The 22,381-nt window shown below is 42.6% G+C and overlaps 2 protein-coding genes across 9 annotated transcripts in view; one reads left to right on the plus strand and one right to left on the minus strand.

Annotated features, from left to right (window-relative positions):
* MYCBP (MYC binding protein) overlaps positions 1 to 22,381 on the minus strand; it is a 657,065-nt gene that overhangs the window by 349,260 nt on the left and 285,424 nt on the right. The gene's annotated exons all lie outside the window — the stretch shown is intronic.
* MACF1 (microtubule actin crosslinking factor 1) overlaps positions 1 to 22,381 on the plus strand; it is a 387,658-nt gene that overhangs the window by 91,230 nt on the left and 274,047 nt on the right. For 3 of the 8 annotated variants that reach the window (XM_050797077.1, XM_050797085.1, XM_050797106.1), the window contains exon 1: positions 14,047 to 14,518. The exons of 3 other annotated variants lie outside the window; for them this stretch is intronic. In XM_050797077.1, coding sequence (XP_050653034.1) covers positions 14,410 to 14,518 — 109 coding nt within the window. In that variant the 5' untranslated portion in view covers positions 14,047 to 14,409. Of the gene's footprint in view, positions 1 to 14,046; positions 14,519 to 22,381 lie in introns of those variants that run through there. 2 more of the 8 variants (XM_050797167.1, XM_050797175.1) reach the window with 2 other exon arrangements.

Genomic DNA, 22,381 nt, shown 5'->3' on the forward strand with positions numbered 1-22,381 from the left:
CTTGTTGAAAATTTTTGTAAATATCTTTTTGATTTTAGTAATTAGGTATGCCATAGGTAATTTCTTTTCTCTCTCCTTCCCTGCCTCTCTTCTTTCTCTCTTTCTTGTTCTCTCCCCTCCCCTCTCTTCCTTTCTCTTTTCCTTTTCTTTCTTTCTCCTTTTCTTTGTGTTTTATTTATTTATTTTTTATTTTCGTTTATTTATTTTTGGACAGAGTCTTGCTTTGTCACCCAGGTTGAAGTGTAGTGGCGTGAGTAGCTGGGACTACAGGTGTGCATCCCCACACCCAGCTAACTTTTTGTATTTTTTCATAACAACAGAGTTTTGCCATTTTGCCCAGGGTGGTCTCGAACTCCTGGGCTCAAGAAATCTGCCCTCTCAGCCTCCCAAAGTACTGGGATTACAGGCATGAGCCACTGCCTTGTGCTATTTCTCTTTTTCTCTTTCTTTCTTTCTCTCCCTCTTTTTGATAAAAATCAGGATCTTGAATATTCTGGATTTTGTCAAAAACTAAGCTGGAGGCGGTACGGTGGCCTGTAATTCCAGCACTTTGGGAGGCTGATGCGGGTGGATCACTTGAGGCCAGGAGTTCGAGACTGGCTTGGCCAACATGGCAGAACCCCAGCTCTACTAAAAATACAAAAATTAGCCGAGCGTGGTGGTATGCCTGTAATCCCAGCTGCTTGGGAGGCTGAGGCACGAGAATCACTTGAACCTGGGAGGTGAAGTTTGCAGTGAGCTGAGATTGCACCACTGCACTCCAGCCTGGGTAACAGAGTGAGAGTCTGTCTCAAAAAAAAAAAAAAAAAAACAAAAAACAAAGAAAACCAAAAAACCAAAACAACAACAACAAAAACTGAGCTGGATAATAGTTTTCTTCCCAGGCATATATGAGCATCAGAGACCCAAGGATTACAGGTAGGGAAAAAATTTAGGCAACTGTATTGAAGGTGCTCTGATTTTAAGAAAATTTTAAAAAGTCACAGGATATGATGTATTTGGGGTGATTCTTTTTTTTTTTTTTTTGACAGTTTATCAGGGATTATTATTGCTTAAGATAGCTTTGAAGTAAATTGTCTGTGTCAAAGACCTTCCTCCACTTCTCTCACTTATCTAGCTCTTGGCAGCTATTTCCAGAATGTTTGCACTAACTCCATAGATTCATGTCTGAAGGATTAGATACTCCAGCAACATCTACTTGGAGAAAGTTTAACTACAACTGTTGTCCATTTTTCGTTTAATGTGCCAGTCACTAATCAAAAAACCAGATGCTGTCATTTTCCTCATCCACTACTTGGGGCACCTAAGGGTGGATGGACAGATACTTAAGAGGCTGCCTCCTCCATCTGAGATTGGGCTTTTCATCAGGGCTGTGCCGCACAGTGTGATGCTGTGTGATAGCAGATGGCTCTGCTTCATGCCCATTACTTTTTGTTTTATCCAAAGTAGAAGCTGTGGTCCCCGGATTTTAGAGAGTAAGGGCTTATCATACTCATTGGCTTTTCTGCCTTTGCCCGTTTCTGCATTGCCACCTGGCTGCCATTAGAGGGAATTCATTACAACTCTGAGTCCCTGCAGGGAGCTGAGAGGAACTATCCTTGTGTTCGGGATGGGACATGTGTTCTTAAAACTGGGCCAGGCATGGTGGCTCCCAGCACTTTGGGAGGCCGAAGCAGGTGGATCACTTGAGTCCAGGAGTTTGAGACCAGCCTGGCCAACATGGTGAAACTCCGTTTATATTAAAAATACAAAAATTAGCTGGGTGTGGTGGTGTATGCCTGTAATTCCAGCTACTCAGGAGGCTGAGGCACGATAATTGCTTGAACCTGGGAAGTGGAGGCTGCAGTGAGCCGATATCTCACCACTGCACACCAGCCTGGGCGACAGAGCAAAACTCTGTCTCAAAAACAGGAAAAAAACAAAAAACTTAAAACGGTTACCCAGATCTCCTTTTATGACTTGTTCAGTCAGAGGCAGCTGGGAGGATGCACGCTGGGGAAGCATTACTCACCAGGCACACACAGTGGCCCTGACTGCTGGCAAGTAGTCTGGGCTGTGTTAAGAGTGAGTCACCTCGGGGAATGGAAAAATTGCAAGGTACTGAGGGTAGGAGTTGTGTGCCAGTGACTGCTCCTTCTCTGTCTGCTATTTTCTCTATAAGGACTCATCACAAAACCATAAATACTGGCGATCCCGTTGAGGCAGTTGAAGCCAACCAACTTTATGGTGATAATGTTTCCCATGAAAGGAATGAGCTGACTGGACATAGCATTGTTGCCTTCTATGTTACAGGTGTATATAGATTTTGATACAAGCTTGTACTTGTATAATGAAAGTTCCATATGTGAGAATTTTATTAGAATAAAAGCAACACAGGGTTTTCTTTGTTGTTTAAACTCAGTCTTCTGTGTCTATCTATCTTTGTCCAGTAGGGGTCACTGAGGGTTAGGCTGTCAATAAGAGAAACTCACTAATCTAATGATAGATGAGCCAGATTCCTTGTCTGTTGTGACATCTTTGTACATTCAGTACTATCTTTTTTTTTTTTTTTAATATATATTAGAGCAGAAACAAAAGGCGTGAACTTGCATTAAGAACTTTATGGGCGAAGCACAGTGGCTCATGCCTGTAACCCCTGCACTTTGGGAGGCTGAGGTGGATGGATATCATCTGAGGTCAGGAGTTCGAGACCAGCCTGGCCAACATGGTGAAACCCTGTCTCTACCAAAAATGCAAAAAATTAGACAGGCGTGGTGGTGCACACCTGTAATCCCAGCTACTTGGGAGGCTGAGGCAGGAGATTCGCTTGAACCCGGGAGGCAGAGGTTGCAGTAAACCAAGATTACGCTATTGCACTCTAATCTGGGCAACAAGAGTGAAATTCCGTCTCAAAAAAAAAAAAAAAAAAATATATATATATATATATATATATATATATTTCTGGACAAAAATAACAATCCTGAGCAAGATTCTGGAATAGTGCCCATAGACATGGCTTCTTTTCTTCGTATCATTTTTTTCTCTATTTCTTTAAGATGTTGGCTACCAGAGTTTCCTGGAAAAAGCTTACTAGATAGATACTATTTTACTGGGGAAAAGGGTCAAAATTCCAGAGACAGGGATTACTTAAAATGGTAATATGGCTGTTGAGTTGACTAGATATTCTTGTCCTTTCCCTTTTTGAAGCAATGCTGTTGAAGCCTAATTTGATTTAGTCATTGAGCTGGTTGGTGTCTTAGAGCTGTTCAATACCACGCATGTTACTTTCACTTACCTTCTTGCGTTCACCACTGAAGATGACTTGATGCCCTGCTAGGAGGCAGATTCTCTTGTATAGTAATCATAATAAAAAGAGTTGGCATTAATGAGTCGATGTTTAATGCTTTCTAAATAGTTAATGCTTACTGTGTGCCAAATATATTATGCATTTTCTCACTTAATCCTCACTATAACACTGTGAAGAGGTAATTTTATTATCCCCATTTGACACGAAATAACTATGGATTAAAGGGATTAAGTAATTCATTTAGAGATATACAACTAGAGATTGTGCAATTAGAATTTGAATATAGGTTTGGCTCACAAATTATATTTACAGCCCTGGTCAGAGAGAGAGAGAGAGAGAGAGAGAGAGAGAGGCACTTGGGTTTAAGAGTGAGTTTTCTGTTTTCTTTTTTTTTTTGAGACAGAGTTTCATTTTTGTTGCCCAGGCTGGGGTGCAATGGCGTGATCTCAGCTCACTGCAACCTCCGCCTTCTGGGTTCAGGTGATTCTCTTGCCTCAGCCTCTCAAGTAGCTGGGATTACAGGCATGCCCGGGGAATTTTGTATTTTTAATAGAGATGGGGTTTCACCATATTGGTCAGGCTGCTCTCAAACTCCTGACCTCAGGTGATCCACTCACCTCATCCTCCCAAAGTGCTGGGATTACAGGCGTGAGCCACCGCACCTGGACAAGAGTGAGTTTTCTAAGTGCTGTACTGGAACATCTCTCAGTTTATTTTCTGCCCCTCCTCCTTAGTGTTACTTTCCCTTTTCTTTCTTAAGGGTAAGACCTTCAATTGCTGAGCTTGATAAGAAGGCCATCTAGAGTTTAGATGCTGGGCAGAATCCGTATCTGGAGGGATTTCCAGAAGTGGAATTTCTTTTCTTTTCCTTTTTTTTTTTTTTTTTTTGAGACAGAGTCTTGTTCTGTTTCCCAGGCTGGAGTACAGTGGTGCGATCTTGGCTCACTACAGCCTCCACCTCCTGGACTCAAGAGATTCTTCTGACTCAGCCTCCCAGGTAGCTGGGACTATAGGCACATGCCATCATACCCGGCTAATCGTTGTATTTTTTAGTAGAGATTGGTGGCCAGGCTGGTCTTGAACTCCTGACCTTAGGTGATCCACCCACTTCAGCCTCTTAATGTGCTGGGATTACAGGCGTGAGCCACCACACCCAGCCAAAAGTGGAATTCCTTTCTCCCTGCCCTGACCTCCCCTCCCCTCTCTATTGTCTTTCTCTGCTGTCTAGGCTAGAGTGCAGTGGTGTGATCATAGCTCACTGTGGCCTGAAATTCCTGGGCTGGAGTAATTCTCCTGCGTCAGCCTCCCAAGTAGCTAGAACTACAGGTGTGTAACCACTGTGCCTGACTCAGTGTTATTATGTTTTGGAGAGATGGGGTCTTGCTATGTTGCCCAGAGTGGTCTTGAACTCCTGTCCTCAGGCAGTCCTCCTGCCTCAGCTTCTCAAAGCACTGGGATTACAGGGGTGAGCCACTGCTCCCAGCCAAGCAGTGTAATTTCTGAATTAATAAACTAGCTTCCTTCCAGCTCCAAGAAAAAGCAAAACTTGTGTTCTTGGAGACATTTTTTTCTTTTAAATTCCCAGGTAGATTTGGAAGTTCACTGTTAAATGTGGTTCGACACCCTTGTTAGTGTATGTTACCTACTGGGTCTCTCTAGAAGAGCATTTTGAGTTATTTCTGCCGTAAGATGAATGGTTTTCCAGGCACTTGTTCTCGGTTGTATGTTTTTATGGTCAAAAAGGATGCATTACCAGAAGAAATGTTTATATTTTGGGAGTATTCATAATTTATTGGGCCCAGTTTTGCCCTTTCTGGTATGCCTCCCACTTCTTGCTCTTAAGCAGTTCTCAGATCCTCTTGTTCATTTATTAGTTTATTTGCTCATTCCACAAACAGTTATTTAGTGACTAAGATTTTATAAAGGAGAGCAGACATTTATCTAACTTCAAAAACAGTCTAGTGAGGGATTAACAGTATGTGCTCAGCTGTATTAAAAAGCACAAAGTGCTAAACTTGAGAGAAACAGAAAAAGTATAATAAAAGCTCAAGGGAGGGAGAAGTTTACTTCTCACTGGGATGGAGGGAGGGACTGGAGATAATTCTCTGGAAGTACTGGATTTAAGCTGGTCTATAGAAACAGGATTTTAATATCCGGAGATGGTAAGGAAAAATATGCCAGGATAATGAGGGAAATATTGTGAAGCCAGAGAGTTTTGGATTTAATTTGCTGATAGGGAGAAATGTAAAGTTTTACATGTGAAAGTTTTACCTTTGGGAGGCCGAGACGGGCGGATCAAGAGGTCGGGAGATCGAGACCATCCTGGCTAACACGGTGAAACCCCATCTCTACTAAAAAAAAATACAAAAAACTAGCCGGGCGAGGTGGCGGGCGCCTGTAGTCCCAGCTACTCGGGAGGCTGAGGCAGGAGAATGGCGTGAACCCGGGAGGCGGAGCTTGCAGTGAGCTGAGATCCGGCCACTGCACTCCAGCCTGGGCGACAGAGTGAGACTCTGTCTCAAAAAAAAAAAAAAAAAAAGTTTTACAAGTGAAGTTATAAATAAACATTTATTAAGCATTTAAAATGTGCCAGTCATTATGGTGAATGAGGACAGGGTTGATAAACTGGAGACTGAGATTAGACAGATTAGGTAATTTAGGTGAGGTAAGTTATCAGTTGCCAAGGTTTTGTACAGTCTGAGCAGTATTCATAGTCTTTGTGGTCAGATGTAGTTTGTTTGCTGCCCCTCCAAATAATGACAATTATAACCAGTAATTATTGAGCACATATTGAGCACCTGAAACACATTAACTCATTCATCCTTACAACTCTGAGACAGGTGCTATCATTATCATCATTTTACAGATGAGGAAATTGACATTCCATGAAGTTAAGTAACTTGCCCAAAGATGCTAAATATGATGTATACATAGTAGTCTGGATTTAAACCAGGCAGACTAGGCTTATAATTCCCATGCTACTATAATACTCATGGCATCTAGGTTTACAAAGCAGTAAATGTGGAGATTTTCCTTACTTTGTTGTATTCAGTGACACTTGTGTATGTAGAATGTTCTTTGTAGACATTTTGGGCCTTTGCAAGTTGTCTCAATACCACATTGCCAAACCTTAGAGGCAGAGTCATGGATGTCTCCTAATTAAGTTATCTGAAGCCCACATCCTCTGCCTGTCTTCAGTTAGATGCCTAGTGTACTCATGGGAGGGGACAGATGACAAGAGTTTCAGGGCCAGGCTTTGATGTCTGCATCATGCCATTTCCAGAAACCCAAGGTTTTCAGTCCTATCAGTTATGTGCTATTCCCTCTACCAAATTTATAATCTTAGGTATATTTGTTGTATTTTTAAAAAGCCTTCTCTCTTTGTAAGCATTATTTTTCTAGATTTTGTTTTTTTATTTATGGTGTAACTTAAATTTTTAGTCTGAATCTGCTAAAGTTATGATGCTTGTGGATATCAATTATTTTGAGACCAAGTAAATCTCAATGACATTTGAATAAAACGTCTAGCATACCTTTGCACAGGCTGTTTTTGCTTGCAAACATTAAAGTAATTCTGGGATGTTGCCTTGTGTTGAGATTTCTTGTGGGTAACAGTTAGGGGAGACCATCCCAAATTCCTGTGGGTAAGCCCGAAGAGGGGCAGATCTAAAATCTTAATGAAGTTCTTAGTCTGTCTTCTACAAGGCTTCTTTCATGGTTTGGGGCCTTGCCCGTTGGCTGTTTGTAAGGGATATCCTGGGGGGTGCTAAATGTGACTTTAAAAGGACTGTTCTTTGTATAATAAATAATCTCTTAAAAAGAAAACTAGTCACGCCCTCCTGCCAGCCTCTAACCACTTCCTATAAATGACAGCACACAGATCTATCTTAGTTTCACTACGTGAAAAATTATTTTATTTTCATGAAAGCAGTTCTCCTCTGCTTCTGTCCTCCTTCCATCATACATATTATACACACACACACACACACACACACACACACACACACACACAAGCTGCAAATAGGCAAACTTTTTACCTGTCATATCAAGGTATAACATGCCATGTTTTGATGATCTTATGAGAATAAATTACTTTGGTTATCTTTCATTGTCTTCTCTACTAATAAAGGTAGGTTCAGAACATATCTTGGTATTTGAGTGCTTTGGATTTTTTCCCCCAAATTTCCTAGGTGTTTTTGAATGGCACAAACATGGTATATGATTTTCTAATTACTGGTGCCAGAAGCTCTTATAACAGCTTTATAATGGCTTCAGGTAGCAAATAGGGCAGAGAAATGGCTTTCACTTTGGGAAATGAAAATATGGTGAAGGTATTTGTAAGACTGAAAAGATGGTTGTGGTGGCTTATGCCTGTAATCCCAGCACTTTGGGAGGCAGAGGCGGGAGGGTCGCTCTTAAGGCCAGGAGTTTGAGACTAGCCTGGTCTACATAGTGAGACCCCATCTTCAAAAAAAATTAAAAAATTATGGCCAGCATGGTGGTGCATGTTTATAGTCCCAGCTCCTCGGGAGGCTAAACCAGGAGGATCACTTGAGCCTAGGAGTTCAAGGCTGTAGTGAGCTATGATCACACCACTGCATTCTGGCCTGGGCGACAGCGCGAGACCCTGTTTCGAAAAACATGTTTGAGAAATGGTGGACAGATGCCAAGTGAAGTGGCTCACGTCTATAATCCCTTCACTTTGGTAGGCCGAGGCAGGCAGATCACTTGAGCCCAGGAGTTCGAGACCAGCCTGGGAAACATGGCAAAACCCCATCTCTGCAAAAAACACAAAAATTAGCCAGACGTGGTGGCACGTGCCTGTAGTCCCAGCTACTCGGGAGGCAGAGGTGGGAGGATCACTTGAGCCTGGTAGTTTGAGGCTGCAGCAAGCTATGATTGTGCCACTGCATTCCAGCTTGGACTACAGAGTAAGACCCTGTCTCAAGAAATGGTGATAGAAATAGCACTAGCAGGCTGGGTGCGGTGGCTCATGCCTGTAATCCCAGCACTTTGGGAGGCTGAGGCGGGTGGATCACTTGAAGTCAGGAGTTGGAGACCAGCCTGACCAACATGGCGAAACTCTGACTCTACTAAAAATACAAAAATTAGCTGGGTGTGGCATGGTGGCACACACCTGTAGTCACAGCTATTGGGGAGGCTGAGGCAGGAGAATTGCTTGAACCAGGGAGGTAGAGGTTGCAAAGATCAGAGCATCACTGTCGCCAGCCTAGGCGACAGAGCGAGACTCTGTCTTAAGACAAAAATAAAAATAAAAAGGAAGAAACAGCACTAGCAATTAATATATTCTGTTGTTGAGATTCTTTTCTTAAAGCCAGGTGGAACTATTGTATAAATAAGTCTTGTAAAGAGGAAGTATAAACACCTCAAGTTGCTTAACCTAAAGTTAGTGTACTTATTTTGACAGATTTTTTTTTTTTTTTTGAGATGGAGTCTCGCCCTGTCGCCCAGGCTGGAGTGCAGTGGCCGAGATAGGCTCACTGCAAGCTCCGCCTCCTGGGTTCACGCCATTCTCCTGTCTCAGCCTCCCGAGTAGCTGGACTATAGGTGCTCGCCACCATGCCTGGCTGATGTTTTGTATTTTTAGTGGAGACGGGGTTTCACCATGTTAGCCAGGATGGTCTCGATCTCCTGACCTTGTGATCCACCTGCCTTGGCCTCCCAAAGTGCTGGGATTACAGGCGTGAGCCACCGCGCCTGGCCTATTTTGACAGAATTTTTTAGGAAAGGGATAAAATATATTGATTTGGAATCAGGCATATAAAAGTTCAGACATGGGCCAGGCACAGTGGCTCACGCCTGTAATCCCAACACTTTGGGAGGCCAAGGCAGGAGGATTGCTTGATTCCATGAGTTTGAGACCAACCTGGGCTGTAACAGTAAGATTCTGTCTCTACAGAAAAAAAAGAAAGAGAAAGAGAGAAAGAGCTCAGATGTCAGCTCATCTTCTTTCTTGGATGACCTTGGCAAAATAACTTGAATTTCTGGAGCCTCACGTTCTTGATTTATAAAATGGAGTAATAATAAATAGTTCCCAGGGATATTGCAGGGATCAAATGAAATAACATGTAAAGATGCTTTATAGTAGATGCTTAATAAATTTTAGTTTCCCTTCCTAGCAAGTCCACCTTCTTTGACCATCACAGCCCAGGAGCTTCTTCACTTCTCCACAGCAAGGGATGTGTTATAGTCATCTTGGTGTCCATAATATCTGGCACAATGATCTGCATCTTTTAATGGAATGAATGAAGTGCTCTGTTTCAGAAGAGATGGAGCTCTAGCTTAGTCTCCACTGGACTACATCATCAATTTTTCCTTTCTAGTTCTTATTCCCTTCAGCAAACACTATTACATTTCACATGTCAAGAAGAATTCTCTATTGACCCTACATTACTCTCTCTGCTCCCCTTTACAGCTAAGTTCCTTGAAAGAGTTATTTTTCCCTGTCCCTGATTCTTCTCCTCCCATTCATTAGTTCTTGAATTGCTCCAGTCAGGCTTTTTCTCTACCATGCCATCAAAACTGCCCTTGTTAGAGTCACCAGTGACCACCTCCACATTGCTAAATTCAATGGTCAATTCTCAATCCTCAACTTGACATATTAATAGCTCTTACATGGTTAATTTTTACTTTTTAGAACACTTTCACCTCTTTTCTGGGACAGTTTACTCTTTTGGTTCTCCCTCTAATACACTGAATCCTCTTTTTTAGCCCCTTTTTGTTGTTCTTCCTCTTCCCTAGCTAATGTTGAAAGGTTTCCAGGACTTAGTCCTTGAACTTGATCTTTTCTCTATGTTTACGCCCTGAATGATGCCATCTAGTCTCCTGGCTCTAAAATTCCAGCCTGGGCCAGGCACGGTGGCTCACACCTGTAATCCCAGCACTTTGGGAGGCCGAGGCGGGTGGATCGCCTGAGATCAGGGGTTTGAGACCAGCCTGCCCAACATGGCAAAACCGTGTCTCTACTAAAAATACAAAAATTAGCCAGGCATGATGGTGGGCACCTGTAATCCCAGCTACTTGGGAGGCTGAGGCAGGAGAATCACTTGAACCCGGTAGGTGGAGGTTGCAGTGAGCCAAGATAGTGCCACTGCACTGTAGTCTGGGTGACAGAGCTAGACTCCATCTCAGAGGGGGGAAAAATCCAGGCTGGGTCTCTCCCTGAACTCTAGATTCATATATTCAATTGTCTATTCAAAGTTCCACTTGAGGGGTGGGCATGGTGGCTCAAGCCTGTAATCCCAGCACTTTAGGAGACCAAGGAAGGAGGATCACATGAGGCCAGGAGTTTGAGACCAGCCTGGGCAACATGGCGAAACCCGGGTCTTTAGGCATTTCAAACCTAATATATTCAAAAGGACATTTCTACCCTGTTCCCCAAAAAACAAACAACCACAGCCACCAATGAACCACAACCCTCTGCATCTCTGGTACCAATCTTCCCCATCTCAGGAAATAGCAGTCTGTCCTTTCAACCTTTCAATTTCTCAGGCCAACACTTTGGAGTTATTTTTTATTCTTTCCCTGCTCATTCCACAACCAATGTATAAGCAAATCCAGATGATTCCTTCTTTGTAATTATTACAGAATTTGAACACATTTTACCAACTCTGTTGCTGCATTCTGGCTCCACCCATCATTTTGTAGCCACCAATTTTCACTTGAATTATTATACTGGCATTATAGCTGGTTTCCTTGTACTCACTCTTATCTCACAGTAGTATGATCTCAACATAGGAACAAGAACGATCCTTTTTTTTTTGTTGTTGTTGTTGTTGTTGTTTTTTGAGATGGAATCTTGCTCTGTCGCCCAGGCTGGAGTGGCGCGATCTTGGCTCACTCCAACCTCCACCTCCCGGATTCAAGTGATTCTCCTGCCCCAGCCTCCTGAGTAGCTGGGACTACAGGCGCGTGCCACCATGCTTATTTTTTGTATTTTTAGTAGAGACATGGTTTCACTGTGTTAGTCAGAATGGTCTCAATCTCTTGACCTCACGATCCACCCGCCTCGGCCTCCCAAAGTGCTGGGATTACAGGCGTGATTGACTGTGCCCGGCTGAGCAATCCTTTTAAAACCTAAGTTAAATCATGTTACTATCTCACACAAAGCCCTCCAATGGCTTCCCGTTTCACCTAGAATAAAAGCCAAAGGTTTTACAATGATCTGTGCAACCATAGGTGATCTGAACTCGTCTCTGGCCTCCTCTCCTGATACTCTTTCCTTTCATCTTTCAGGTCCAGCCATTCTAGGTTCTTTGGTGTTCCCTGAACATAACAAACATACTTCTGCCTCAGGGACTTTGCACTTGTTCTTCTTTGGCTTATCCATTCTCCAGATAGCCATGTGACTTGTTTGCTCATATTTATCTGCTCAGATGTCACCTTATTAGAAGAGCCTTCTCTGACCATCATATATATATATATAAAAGCGTAAACTTGACCGGGCGCAGTGGCTCATGCGTGTAATCCCAGCACTTTGGGAGGCCAAGGCAGTTGGATCACGAGGTCAGGAGTTCAAGACCAGCCTGCCCAATACGGTGAAACCCCGTCTCTACTGAAAATACAAAAATTAGCTAGGTGTGGTGGTACGTGCCTGTAGTCACAGCTGCTCGGGAGACTGAGGGAGGAGAATCACTTGAACCCAGGAGGTGGATGTTGCAGTGAGCCGAGATCACACCACTGCACTCCAGCCTGGGCAACAGAGCAAGACTCTGTCTCAAAAAAAAAAAAAGTAAACTTTCCCCTATTGACATTGACTCTCCATCTCCTCTTCGTCTCCTTTAGTATTCTCCATAGCATTTATGTGACAAGCTATGTATTTACCTGTTTATATTTCTTTTCTATCTTCTCCTACTAGTATGTAAGTTCTATCAGAGCAAGGTCTTTGTTTTGTTTACTACTATTGTTTCTGGTACCTGGAACATGACCTGGCACATAGTATGAAGTAAATATTTGATGAGTGAAATGTGGGTTAGCACAAAATTGTAGATGATCTTATTGCCAGAGTTAAAAGTTCCCATTGTATTAGTGCTCCCATCAAAGGCCCTTTATTATTTTTCTGGGTAGTAGATTATTCACATCTAAAACTCTTTCCTTGTGCCTCAACAAGCTCTAAGAAAAAGCAAAAGGAAAATAAATAAATAAAGATTTTACATAGAAAAAAAATAAAACCCTTCGCTACTATTGGAAAAAAATAAACTTGACATATATAAAGCAATTTTCATTTTTTAAAGCTTGTGAGACTATAGCATCTTTATATCATAGTGTAATAGGTACTCTATAAATAAATAAACAGGGTCTCACTTTGTCTCAAATAAAAAGGCTGGAGTGCAGTGGCATGATCATGGCTTGCTGCACCCTTGATTCCTGGGCTCAAGCCATCTTCCCACCTCAGCCTCCCCAGTAGCTGGGACTATACACACATGCCACCACATCTGGCTAAATTTTAAAAATTTTTTGTAGAAATGGGGTCCCACTGTGTTACCCAGTCTGCTCCTGAACTCCTGGGCTCAAGTGATCTTCCTGCCTCAGCCTCCTGAAATGCAGGGATTACAAGCATGAGCCACTGCATCTGGCCTGATTTAGTCAGTTTGGACAAATGTATACAGTCATGGAACCACCCCCACAATCAACATAAGGAACATTTCCATCATCCCCTATAGTTCTTTTGTGATCCTTTTAGTCAATTTCCTTCCCTCACTCTCAGCCTCTTCAATTTCTAGTTGTATAGTTTTGCTTTTCTAGAAAGTTATATAAATGGAATCACATGGCATGTAGCCTTTTGTGTTTGGCTTTTTTCATGTAGCATAATAGTTTTGAGAATCGTCTGTGTTGTTGTATGTATCAGTAGTTTTGTTCTATTTTATTGCAGAATATGTAGTCCGTTATATGGATGTACAATTTGTTTATACGTTTACCAGTTGATGGACATTTAGGTTGTTTCTAGTTTTTTATATTATGAATAATGCTGCTGTAAACATTCATATACAGGTCTTTGTGCGGACATACGTTTCTGTTTCTCTTGGATCGATACCTAGGAGTGAGATTGCTGGGACCTCTGGTCTAAGGCAGGGCACAGTGGCACACGCCTGTAATCCCAGCACCTTTGGAGGCCTCTGAGGCGAGATGATTGCTTGAGGTCAGGAGTTTGAGACCAGGCTGGCCAACATGGTGAAACCCCATCTCTACTAAAAATACAAAAATTAGCTGGGTGTGGTGGCATGCGCCTGTAATCCCAGCTACTCAGGAGGCTGAGGCAGGAGAATTGCTTCAACCTGGGAGGCAGAGGTTGCAGTGAACCAAGATCGTGCCTTCCGAAGTGCTGGGATTACAGGCGTGAACCACCACACCCAGCCAGATGGATTTTTTTAACCCTTGAAAAGTACTGCCTAAATGAGCAGTTTGCTCTCCTTGCTGATCTTCATCACATCTAGGTGTCAGGTCTGCTTCATGGGAGCTTGCCCTGTGTGTATCCTCCCCGGACTGATGTTCAGGCCCCTTGCTTCTCCTCCCGGGTTGTGGGTGTATGGAGGGGTTGCCGTCTGACAACTCCAGGATACTTATAGTGCTCATACATCCTCTTGTACTTTGCTTCCTCCCCGCAAGAGTTTCCCTAGTGCTTCTGTGACTTTTTTCTTCTGGCTACATCCTGAAGTCTGGCCTTCCAGGCGGGTTGGGAATGGAAAGTTAAGTGTGACGTCCTCTGACACCCTCCCTTCTTGTAGAAGGGTCTGAGGTTTGTTTATTTAAGCTGAGCAGAGGATGCCAAAGATAGCGGTTTGAGTCAGCTTGACACTGACTTAGGCGCTCCTTTTCACTCTCCTTGTTCCTTCTTCCCTTTCCCCTCCCCCACTGGCCAGTTGTTTCCTGGGCTTTGTCTGAGCTACACTGTACAGTTTTAGTCCCAGTCTACTAGTGCCTGCTGAAAAACAGTCAGAGGCGAGATGGAGGAGAAGCTGCCAGGAAGTTTCTGACAACACTAAGCTCCGGCCTCTGCCTCTGTGCTGATAGTACAGGACAGCAGTAACCTCAGGAGAAAGGCATCCAGAGGCCTGCGCTGAGCTTGTGGCTAACTCAAGGGAGGAGAAAGGACGGGCCTGGAAATGCCCTTCTTAGATTCATCTTATTTACCACCAACCATCTTTATTTTGACTCACGTTCTTGGAGTTGCTGGTGTTCTATACTGGAAGAGGCATACCAGAGGTAGAGCAGGTAACTAACTGGTATCCAGTTATTCTTTAAATCTACTGTGGGACTTTTGAGGGTGGGGTGAATGACAGAGGTCTTCCCAGTTGCTTTCCTTAAAGGGCCAGTACGTCTTTCAGCTGGGGTGCTGTCAGACTTAAGTGTGTGTGTGTGAGTATAATGAAGAAGCTGGTCTGCCCTGCGGCCACTTTGGGATAGAGGGGGTGCTCTTTACAGTGAGTCTGTCTGGAGAGTGCTAGTTAGATGAGGTGATGACTGGGCCCGAAACTGAAGGGAAGTGGCTACTATGCTGACTTAGTCTTTCGTCGGAGAACTGAGCTCTTTCTTTACTTTCTCAATCTCGGAGTGGTTTATTGGACCCTTGTTTTTAACTGAAAACATACAGTAACTCTGTACCCTCCTCCAGGTATGTATTTGGGTTGGAGAAGTTTCTGTTAACTTGGTGTGTTTTGGGGTGAGAAAAGGCAGAGGAGGAAGGGTCAGTCAGCGGAAGGGGTCAGTCCTTGCCAAGGGGCATCCTGGAACACTGGGTGTCTGTGTTCTCTTTGATATCATTGATACTATTCCTACACAGTTTGGCTGTGTGTATGCGAATTATCTTGTTCAATGCAAGGAAGTTAATAATCCCTCTCTTTCCTAGGGAATCAGGCTTTGATAATTAAAAATTGGTTGGTTTTTTTTTTTTGTAATGGCACCAGAGCCCTCATTCTTCCCATATTGCTATTAGTTATATTCTGTTGACTTCTAAACACTCAGAGCAGGGATCAGCCCTGAGTTTGGCTAATTCTGAGTCTCCATAGTTGAGGATTCATATGGTCTAACTTTTACTGGAGTATACCCTTGGGTCTCATTGCCTTCAGTACTCTCATTGTGATGGGCTCACTACCTTCAAACTAAGGTATGTAGACACTTTTTATAGTGTATCTTACAAGTCAAGGTGGAGGTTTGATGGCTTATTATTTAGCTTTCTATTAAAAGTTCACAAACGCCTGACAGAATTAGAATTAGATTCAGTCATTCCCCAGTGTCCTTTCCAGTAAGTCCCAGAAAAGCTTTTGACTAAATATTCACATCCTAGTGTGCGTCTATATCAGCAAAAACAAAGACAGACATTTTAGAAGTATGTTTGATTGTGTGGTGGTGTTTTTAAAAAAGCCACCTCAAAGTGGCTTTCCTGTATTTGAACTTAGAAAGAAAGAGATAGGCAGGCTTAAGTTGTTTGGTCCTATTTACTATTTCACATGTAATGAGAAAATAAATATAATATCATTTAGGTGGAGGCTGCTGCTTTTCTTTCCTTGTGCATTATGGTAATGTCATTTCTAAACATTAAATAACTAATAATTAGTTGTTAAATATTAAGTTTATCTTCAGTATAGGACTTTTATGGAACTTAAGAGCTATCACTCTGCATTTTAAGTGAGTTCTTTTTTATGTTTAGAAATATTAATTTCACAAACAGCCATAAAGTAATTGAAATAAAAAGATACATTGTAAAAGGTTTTTATTTCTATGAAACAACTTTGATTCTAATACCAAATAGATATATTGGAAATGTGCTTTGTTCGCTTTATCTGTAAAATGAGAGATGTCTTTTTTCAATTGGAGACTATGGATTCCAAATCTTCCGTGGAGTTTCTTAGGAGATTCTGTACCCATTTTATTATAATTGCAATTTCAAGATGCATTTCATTTATTTAAAAATATGTTTTTAAAAATAATATGTACACTCTAATTACTTGCCAGTTGGACATCACAGAATAAAGTTTTTCCACCATCTCTGTGTATATATTTGTACTATTAGTAAATGTACCCTTGATTAAAAACATGAAGATTGTTTCTTCTGATCTAGCCTTTTTTTTTTTTAAATTGGAATTACGTACACTATTGCAGAGCAAATTATAGAACATAGGTCCTGTGCCTAATAATAGTAATAATAATGATTCAGGCAAAGCTCAGTTGTATGAGCTCAGGTGTTAACTGAACATAATAGTGAAGTGGGTAACTCATCTCTAGGTAGTAATATTGTAGTACTGGTTTAGTGTGTGTACCAGAAGTTTCTGTTCTTTTGTCTCACTTTTCTATTTGTGTTTACATATTATGAAGAATGTTCATAGTTTCGTTTTGTTTTTTTCTTTCTTTCTTTTTTGGAGACGGAGTTTTGCTCTTGTTGCCCAGACTGGAGTGCAGTGGTGCGCAATACTGACTCATCGCAAGCTCCGCCTCCCGGGTTCAAGTGATTCTCCTGCCTCAGCCTCCCAAGTAGCTGGGAATACAGGCATGTGCCACCACAGCCGGCTAATTTTGTATTTTTAGTAGAGACGGAGTTTCTCCATGTTGGTCAGGCTCATCTCGAACTCCTGACCTCAGGTGATCCCCCACCTTGGCCTCCCAAAGTGCTGGGATTACAGGTGTGAGCCACTGCACCTGGCCAAAGAATGTTCATAGTTTTAAATACTGAAGGTAACTGGCTTTGAAACAAATATTTGTGCTGTTCTTTCAGGCTCTCGTCTCAATTTATTTGAATAATGTCCTGAGATTATTAGGCAAACTGTGAAGCTATTGTTTGTTTCTATTTATTTGTGTGAATCACTTCTAAAAAATTGATTCTCGTCTATGACCATACCACCCTGAACATGCCCAGTCTCATCTAAAAATTGATTCTCTGCAATAAAACACAACATAGAAATAAACCAGATGCTGGCTGGGCACAGTGGCTCATACCTGTAATTCCAGCACTTTGGGAGGCCGAGGCGGGTGGATCACCTGAGGTCAGGAGTTCAAGACCAGCCTGGTCAACATGGTGAAACTCCATCTCTACTAAAAATACAAAAATTAGCTGGTGTGATGGCAGGTGCCTGTAATCCCAGCTACTCGAGAGGCTGAGGCAGGAGTTGCTTGAACTCAGGAGGTGGAGGTTGCAGTGAGCTGTGATCACACCACTGCACTCCAGCCTGGGCAAGAGAATGAGAGTCCGTCTCAAAACAAAACAAAAAAAAGAAATATAGCTGGGCGTGGTGGCTCACGCCTGTAATCCCAGCACTTTGGGAGGCCAAGGTGGGTGGATCACAAGGTCAGGAGATCGAGACCATCCTGGCTAACTCGGTGAAACCTCATCTCTATTAAATATACAAAAAATTAGCCGGGCACGGTGGCAGGCACCTGTAGTCCCAGCTACTCGGTAGGCTGAGGCAGGAGAATGGCATGAACACGGAGGCGGAGCTTGCAGTAAGCCGAGATTGCGCCACCGCGCTCCAGCCTGGGCAACAGAGTGAGACTCCGTCTCAAAAAAAAAAAAAAAAAAAAAAGAAAGTTTTTGTTTTGTTTTGTTTTTTATTAAATCTACTCCCTTCCTGTTTCACGGGTTTTATTTCCTATCTTGGCCTTATAAGCATCCAGGACTCCAGCGTCATTTAAAAACTCACAGCTCTGCTATGGATGCTTGTCCTTTAGAGTAAGTAGTTACTACCTCTGGAAAGCCTTCCTTGACTGAAATACGAGTTCCTATTCTGTGCTCCAGTAGCACTCTGTTAATACTACTTATTCAAACCTGTATTGTCATCTTGCTTAGCTTCCCCTTCTCTCCTTACTAAGTAAAACAGGGACTCTTCTTTTTTTTGTTTTTTTTTCTTTCTTTTCTTTTTGAAACTGAGTCTCGCTTTGTTGCCCAGGCTGGAGTGCAGTGGCATGATGTTGGTTCACTGCAAATTCTGCCATCCGAGTTCAAGCAATTCGCCTGGGATTACAGGTGAACACAGGGACTCTTACTCATCTCAGTATTTCCAGTGTCTGAGGCAAAATAGATGTCAGTAAATATGGCCGTGTGCAGTGGCTCACACCTGTAATCCCAGCACTTTGGGAGGCTGAGGTGGTGGATCACCTGAGGTCGGGAGTTCGAGACCAGCCTGACCAACATGGAGAAACCCTGTCTCTACTAAAAAATACAAAATTAGCAGGGTGTGGTGGCGCATGCCTGTAATCCCAGCTACTGGGGAGGTGGAGGTTGTGGTGAGCTGAGATCTCACCATTCCACTCCAGCCTGGGCAACAAGAGTGAAACTCCATCTAAAAAAAAAAGTCAGTAAATATTAGCTTGAATAAATAAAAAAGTAAAGATGGCACTAGCTGTAAACTGTAGCAGGAACCACGCCATGTTCATTTGTTTATTAAGAGGGTTTGGTTTAGTTTAATGTGTGATCTAAAATGGATGCTTGGTATAGGTTAATTAGATGATATAGAGTTGCCCTGTGTTTTTAGTTTATTAAATCTCACATTGTGATAGTATAAGCAGGAAAAGAGCTTTATGTTTTTTTTCCTCTCTAGGGTCTTGTTTTCTTTACCTGTAAAATGAAGGAGTTGGATAATATGATCTCTTAAAGTTTTCTCCATTTCCAACATCCCACTAGGAAGAATAGCCATAATCCTGGATCCAAACTATATGAAGTACAATCTAAGATTGCATTCCATCACCTCCCCATCTTGGCTTTTTTAATTTAAAGCAGTTCCCTTTATCATACTATTGGGTTATATTAAACCTAAGATCAATTATAAAATGGCCAAACCTTGTACATGAATTGTCTCCCTTGCAATCGCTGCTATGCCTTTGGTTGTCTTGAACTTCAGCATAAGACTTATAGGTATCCTAGAGCCAGGCTTGGTGGCTCACGCCTGTAATCCTAGCACTTTGGGAGGTGAAGGCATGGGGACCACTTGAGGTTAAGGAATTTGAGACCAGCTTGGCCAACATGGTGAAACCCCATCTCTATCAAAAAATAAAAAAATTAGCTGGGTATGGTGGTGTGCGCCTGTAATCCCAGCTAGTCGGGAAGCTGAGGTAGGAGAATCACTTGAACCCGGGAGGCAGAGGTTGCAGTGAGCCAAGATTGCACCACTGCATTCCAGCCTGGGCAACAGAGTGAGACTCCATCTCAGGAGAAAAAAAAAAAGACCTACAGGTATCCTAGTTAAATTTTGTCCTGTGAGATTTGTTGCAGACTTCTAAACTTTTTAGATTTCTTTGAGCTTTAATTCTTCCATGTATGGCAATAGCTGTGTGTTCTTCATTTATGTTATCTACAAATTAGTTAAGCACATAATAGGGACTCAAATATTTGAATAAATGGTCATATATCTAACATATCTTTGCTCAAATAACTAAAGCATTAGAATGTTTAATCAAGGTATAGTCTTAGTCTTTCCCTTTCTTTTCCTTTTTTTTTTCTTTTAAAGAAACAAGGTTTTGCTATGTTGCCCAGCCTGGACTTGAATTCCTGGGCTCAAGCCTCCTCCCACCTTAGCCTCCCAAGTAGCTGGGACTGTAGGCACCCTCTACCATGCCTGGCTCTTTTCCTTTCCTTTGCATTTTCTTTTTCTTTTTCTTTTTTTTTTTTTGAGACGGAGTCTCGCTCTGTCGCCCAGGCTGGAGTGCAGTGATACCGGCATTACTGCAAGCTCCGCCTCCCGGGTTCACACCATTCTCCTGCCTCAGCCTCCCAAGTAGCTGGGACTATAGGCGCCCGCCACCACGCCTGGCTAATTTTTTTGTATTTTTAGTAGAGATGGGATTTCACCATATTAGCCAGGATGGTCTCGATCTCCTGACCTCGTAGTCCGCCTGCCTCGGTCTCCCAAAGTGCTGGGATTACACGTGTGAGCCACCGCGCCTGGCCTGCATTTTTTGTTTTCTTAAAGATTTGTACAGTGTAGTAGAAAGACCACTTAACTTGGAATCAGAAGATCTAGGCTCTAAGCCCTTGCTCTTCTGCTTACTACTATGTAATGCTGGACTGGTCACTTCCTCTGGTCTTCAAATTTCTAGGCTGTTTGAGAAGAAAAAAGACTAAGATCTCTAACTTTCTGTGATTCTGATTCAGTTCGATCATCTGGCTTGTTCTTGGAAGTCATATGGAATTGTGGTTGAGAGCAGGTTGAGAGTCTGGAGTCAGATTGCCTGTGTTTTTATCCTAGTTCTGCCACTACTGGCTGAGTGACATTAGTCTATCTGGGCCTCTGTTTCCTCATCTGCAAAATGGGTTTAATTATGCTGCTTGGTTGTTTTTACTTATTTTCTTCTTGTTGTTGTTCTTTTTTTTTTTTTTTTTCCTTTTTTCTTTTTTTTGTGAGATAGAGTGTTGCTTTGTCGCCCAGGCTGGAGTGCAGTGGCATGATCTCAGCCCACTGCAACCTCTGCCTTCTGGGTTCAAGCGATTTTCCTGCCTCAGCCTCCCAGGTAGCTGGGATTTCAGGTGTCTGCCACCACGCCCAGTTAATTTTTGTATTTTTAGTAGAGGTGGGGTTTTACCATGTTGGCCAGGCTGGACTTGAATTCCTGACCTCAAGTGATCCGTCCAGAACTCCTGACCTCAAGAGGTCCATCCATCTTGGCCTTTCGGAGTTCTGGGACTGCATGCATGAGCCATAACGCCCGGCCTTGACTTAGTTCTTAGAACACATTCTGCATGTGGTAAGGAATATGTGATTATTTGCCATCATTATTAGAATTTTTTCACATAAGATATCATTGAAGACATAGTACTTTCCTGTGAGCTATTGGAATGAAACAGTAATTGTCCTTATTTTTTAATTTTTTAAATTAAAAAAAATTTTCATATATAGAGACAGGCTTTCTCCATGTTGCCCACGCTGGTCTCGAACTCCTGGACTCAAGCAATCCTCCATGTCGTCCTCCCAAAGTGCTGGGATTACAGGCGTGAGCCACCAGCGCCCGGCCTGTCTTTATAGTTAGTAATTAAGAACTGTGACATGCCGGGTGTGGTGGCTCACGCCTGTAATCCCAACATTTTGGGAGGCTGAGGCGGGCGGATCATGAGGTCAGGAGTTCAAAACCAGCCTGGCCAAGATGGTGAAACCCTGTCTCTACTAAAAATACAAAAACTAGCCAGGCGCTGTCATGGGCACCTGTAATCCCAGCTACTTGGGAAGCTGAGGCAGGAGAATCGCTTGAACCCGGGAGGCAGAGGTTGCAGTGAGCCGAGATTGTGCCACTGCACTCTAGCGTGGGCAACAGAGCAAGACTCTGTCTCAAAAAAAAAAAGAAAAAAAGAAAAAGAAATGTGACAGAAGCCAATACAGGGGTATATAAAAAGTAGGTGATATATTATGATCACTGTCTTATACGTTAGAAAGAAAGATGTTTGTGTCTTTTATATCCTTAATAGTGGGTGATTTGGTCATTTTAGGAAAGAGATTAAGTATATACCTTCAGTTTTCTTTGTTTCTGTGAGAAAGCCAGTAGCTGTCAATTCTCAGGTAACTTCTGACCACATGTGGAAATACTGGCCTGAACCTCTTCCCTCCACTCACCCTTCTTAAGATCTGCAGGTAGCAGCCAGATTCACTTTTTCCTACCTTTAACAGGAAATGACAAAAGGTTGGGGAAAAAAGAAGGGGAATGGCTTGGAGGACTCTACTGGCCCATCTCCTCTGGATAATTAAGAGCTGACTGACCTATTCAAAGTCCTCTCCTCCATTGCAACAGAACTTGCCCCCTTTTTGAGGCTCAGGACCTCTTGGAAACTTGAAGGGAAGGGCCTGTCTCCTGTAGGTAGACTGATCTTGTCCCCACGACTCTACCCTACTTTTCTCAATCTGCAGTGCCGTTAGGGGAAATAGGTTTTGCTTGAGTGCCAGGGAATTGAGGAGATGGCAGAGTTTGGTTCACTGTCCTCCAGCTTCACCCAGTAATTATTATTTTAATTTTTAGATAATGTGAATTCAGTATTTCTAGAAGTTGCCACATGTGCTCATTTTGGATGTGTCCTAAATCTCTAGTCAACTAGAGTTAAGTATTTTTTTATTTTATTTTTTTTGAGATATAGTCTTATTCTGTCACCTTGGCTGGAGTGCAGTG

This window comes from Macaca thibetana, chromosome 1 (assembly GCF_024542745.1).
Source record: "Macaca thibetana thibetana isolate TM-01 chromosome 1, ASM2454274v1, whole genome shotgun sequence".
In the NCBI taxonomy this organism is placed as follows: Eukaryota; Metazoa; Chordata; class Mammalia; order Primates; family Cercopithecidae; genus Macaca; species Macaca thibetana.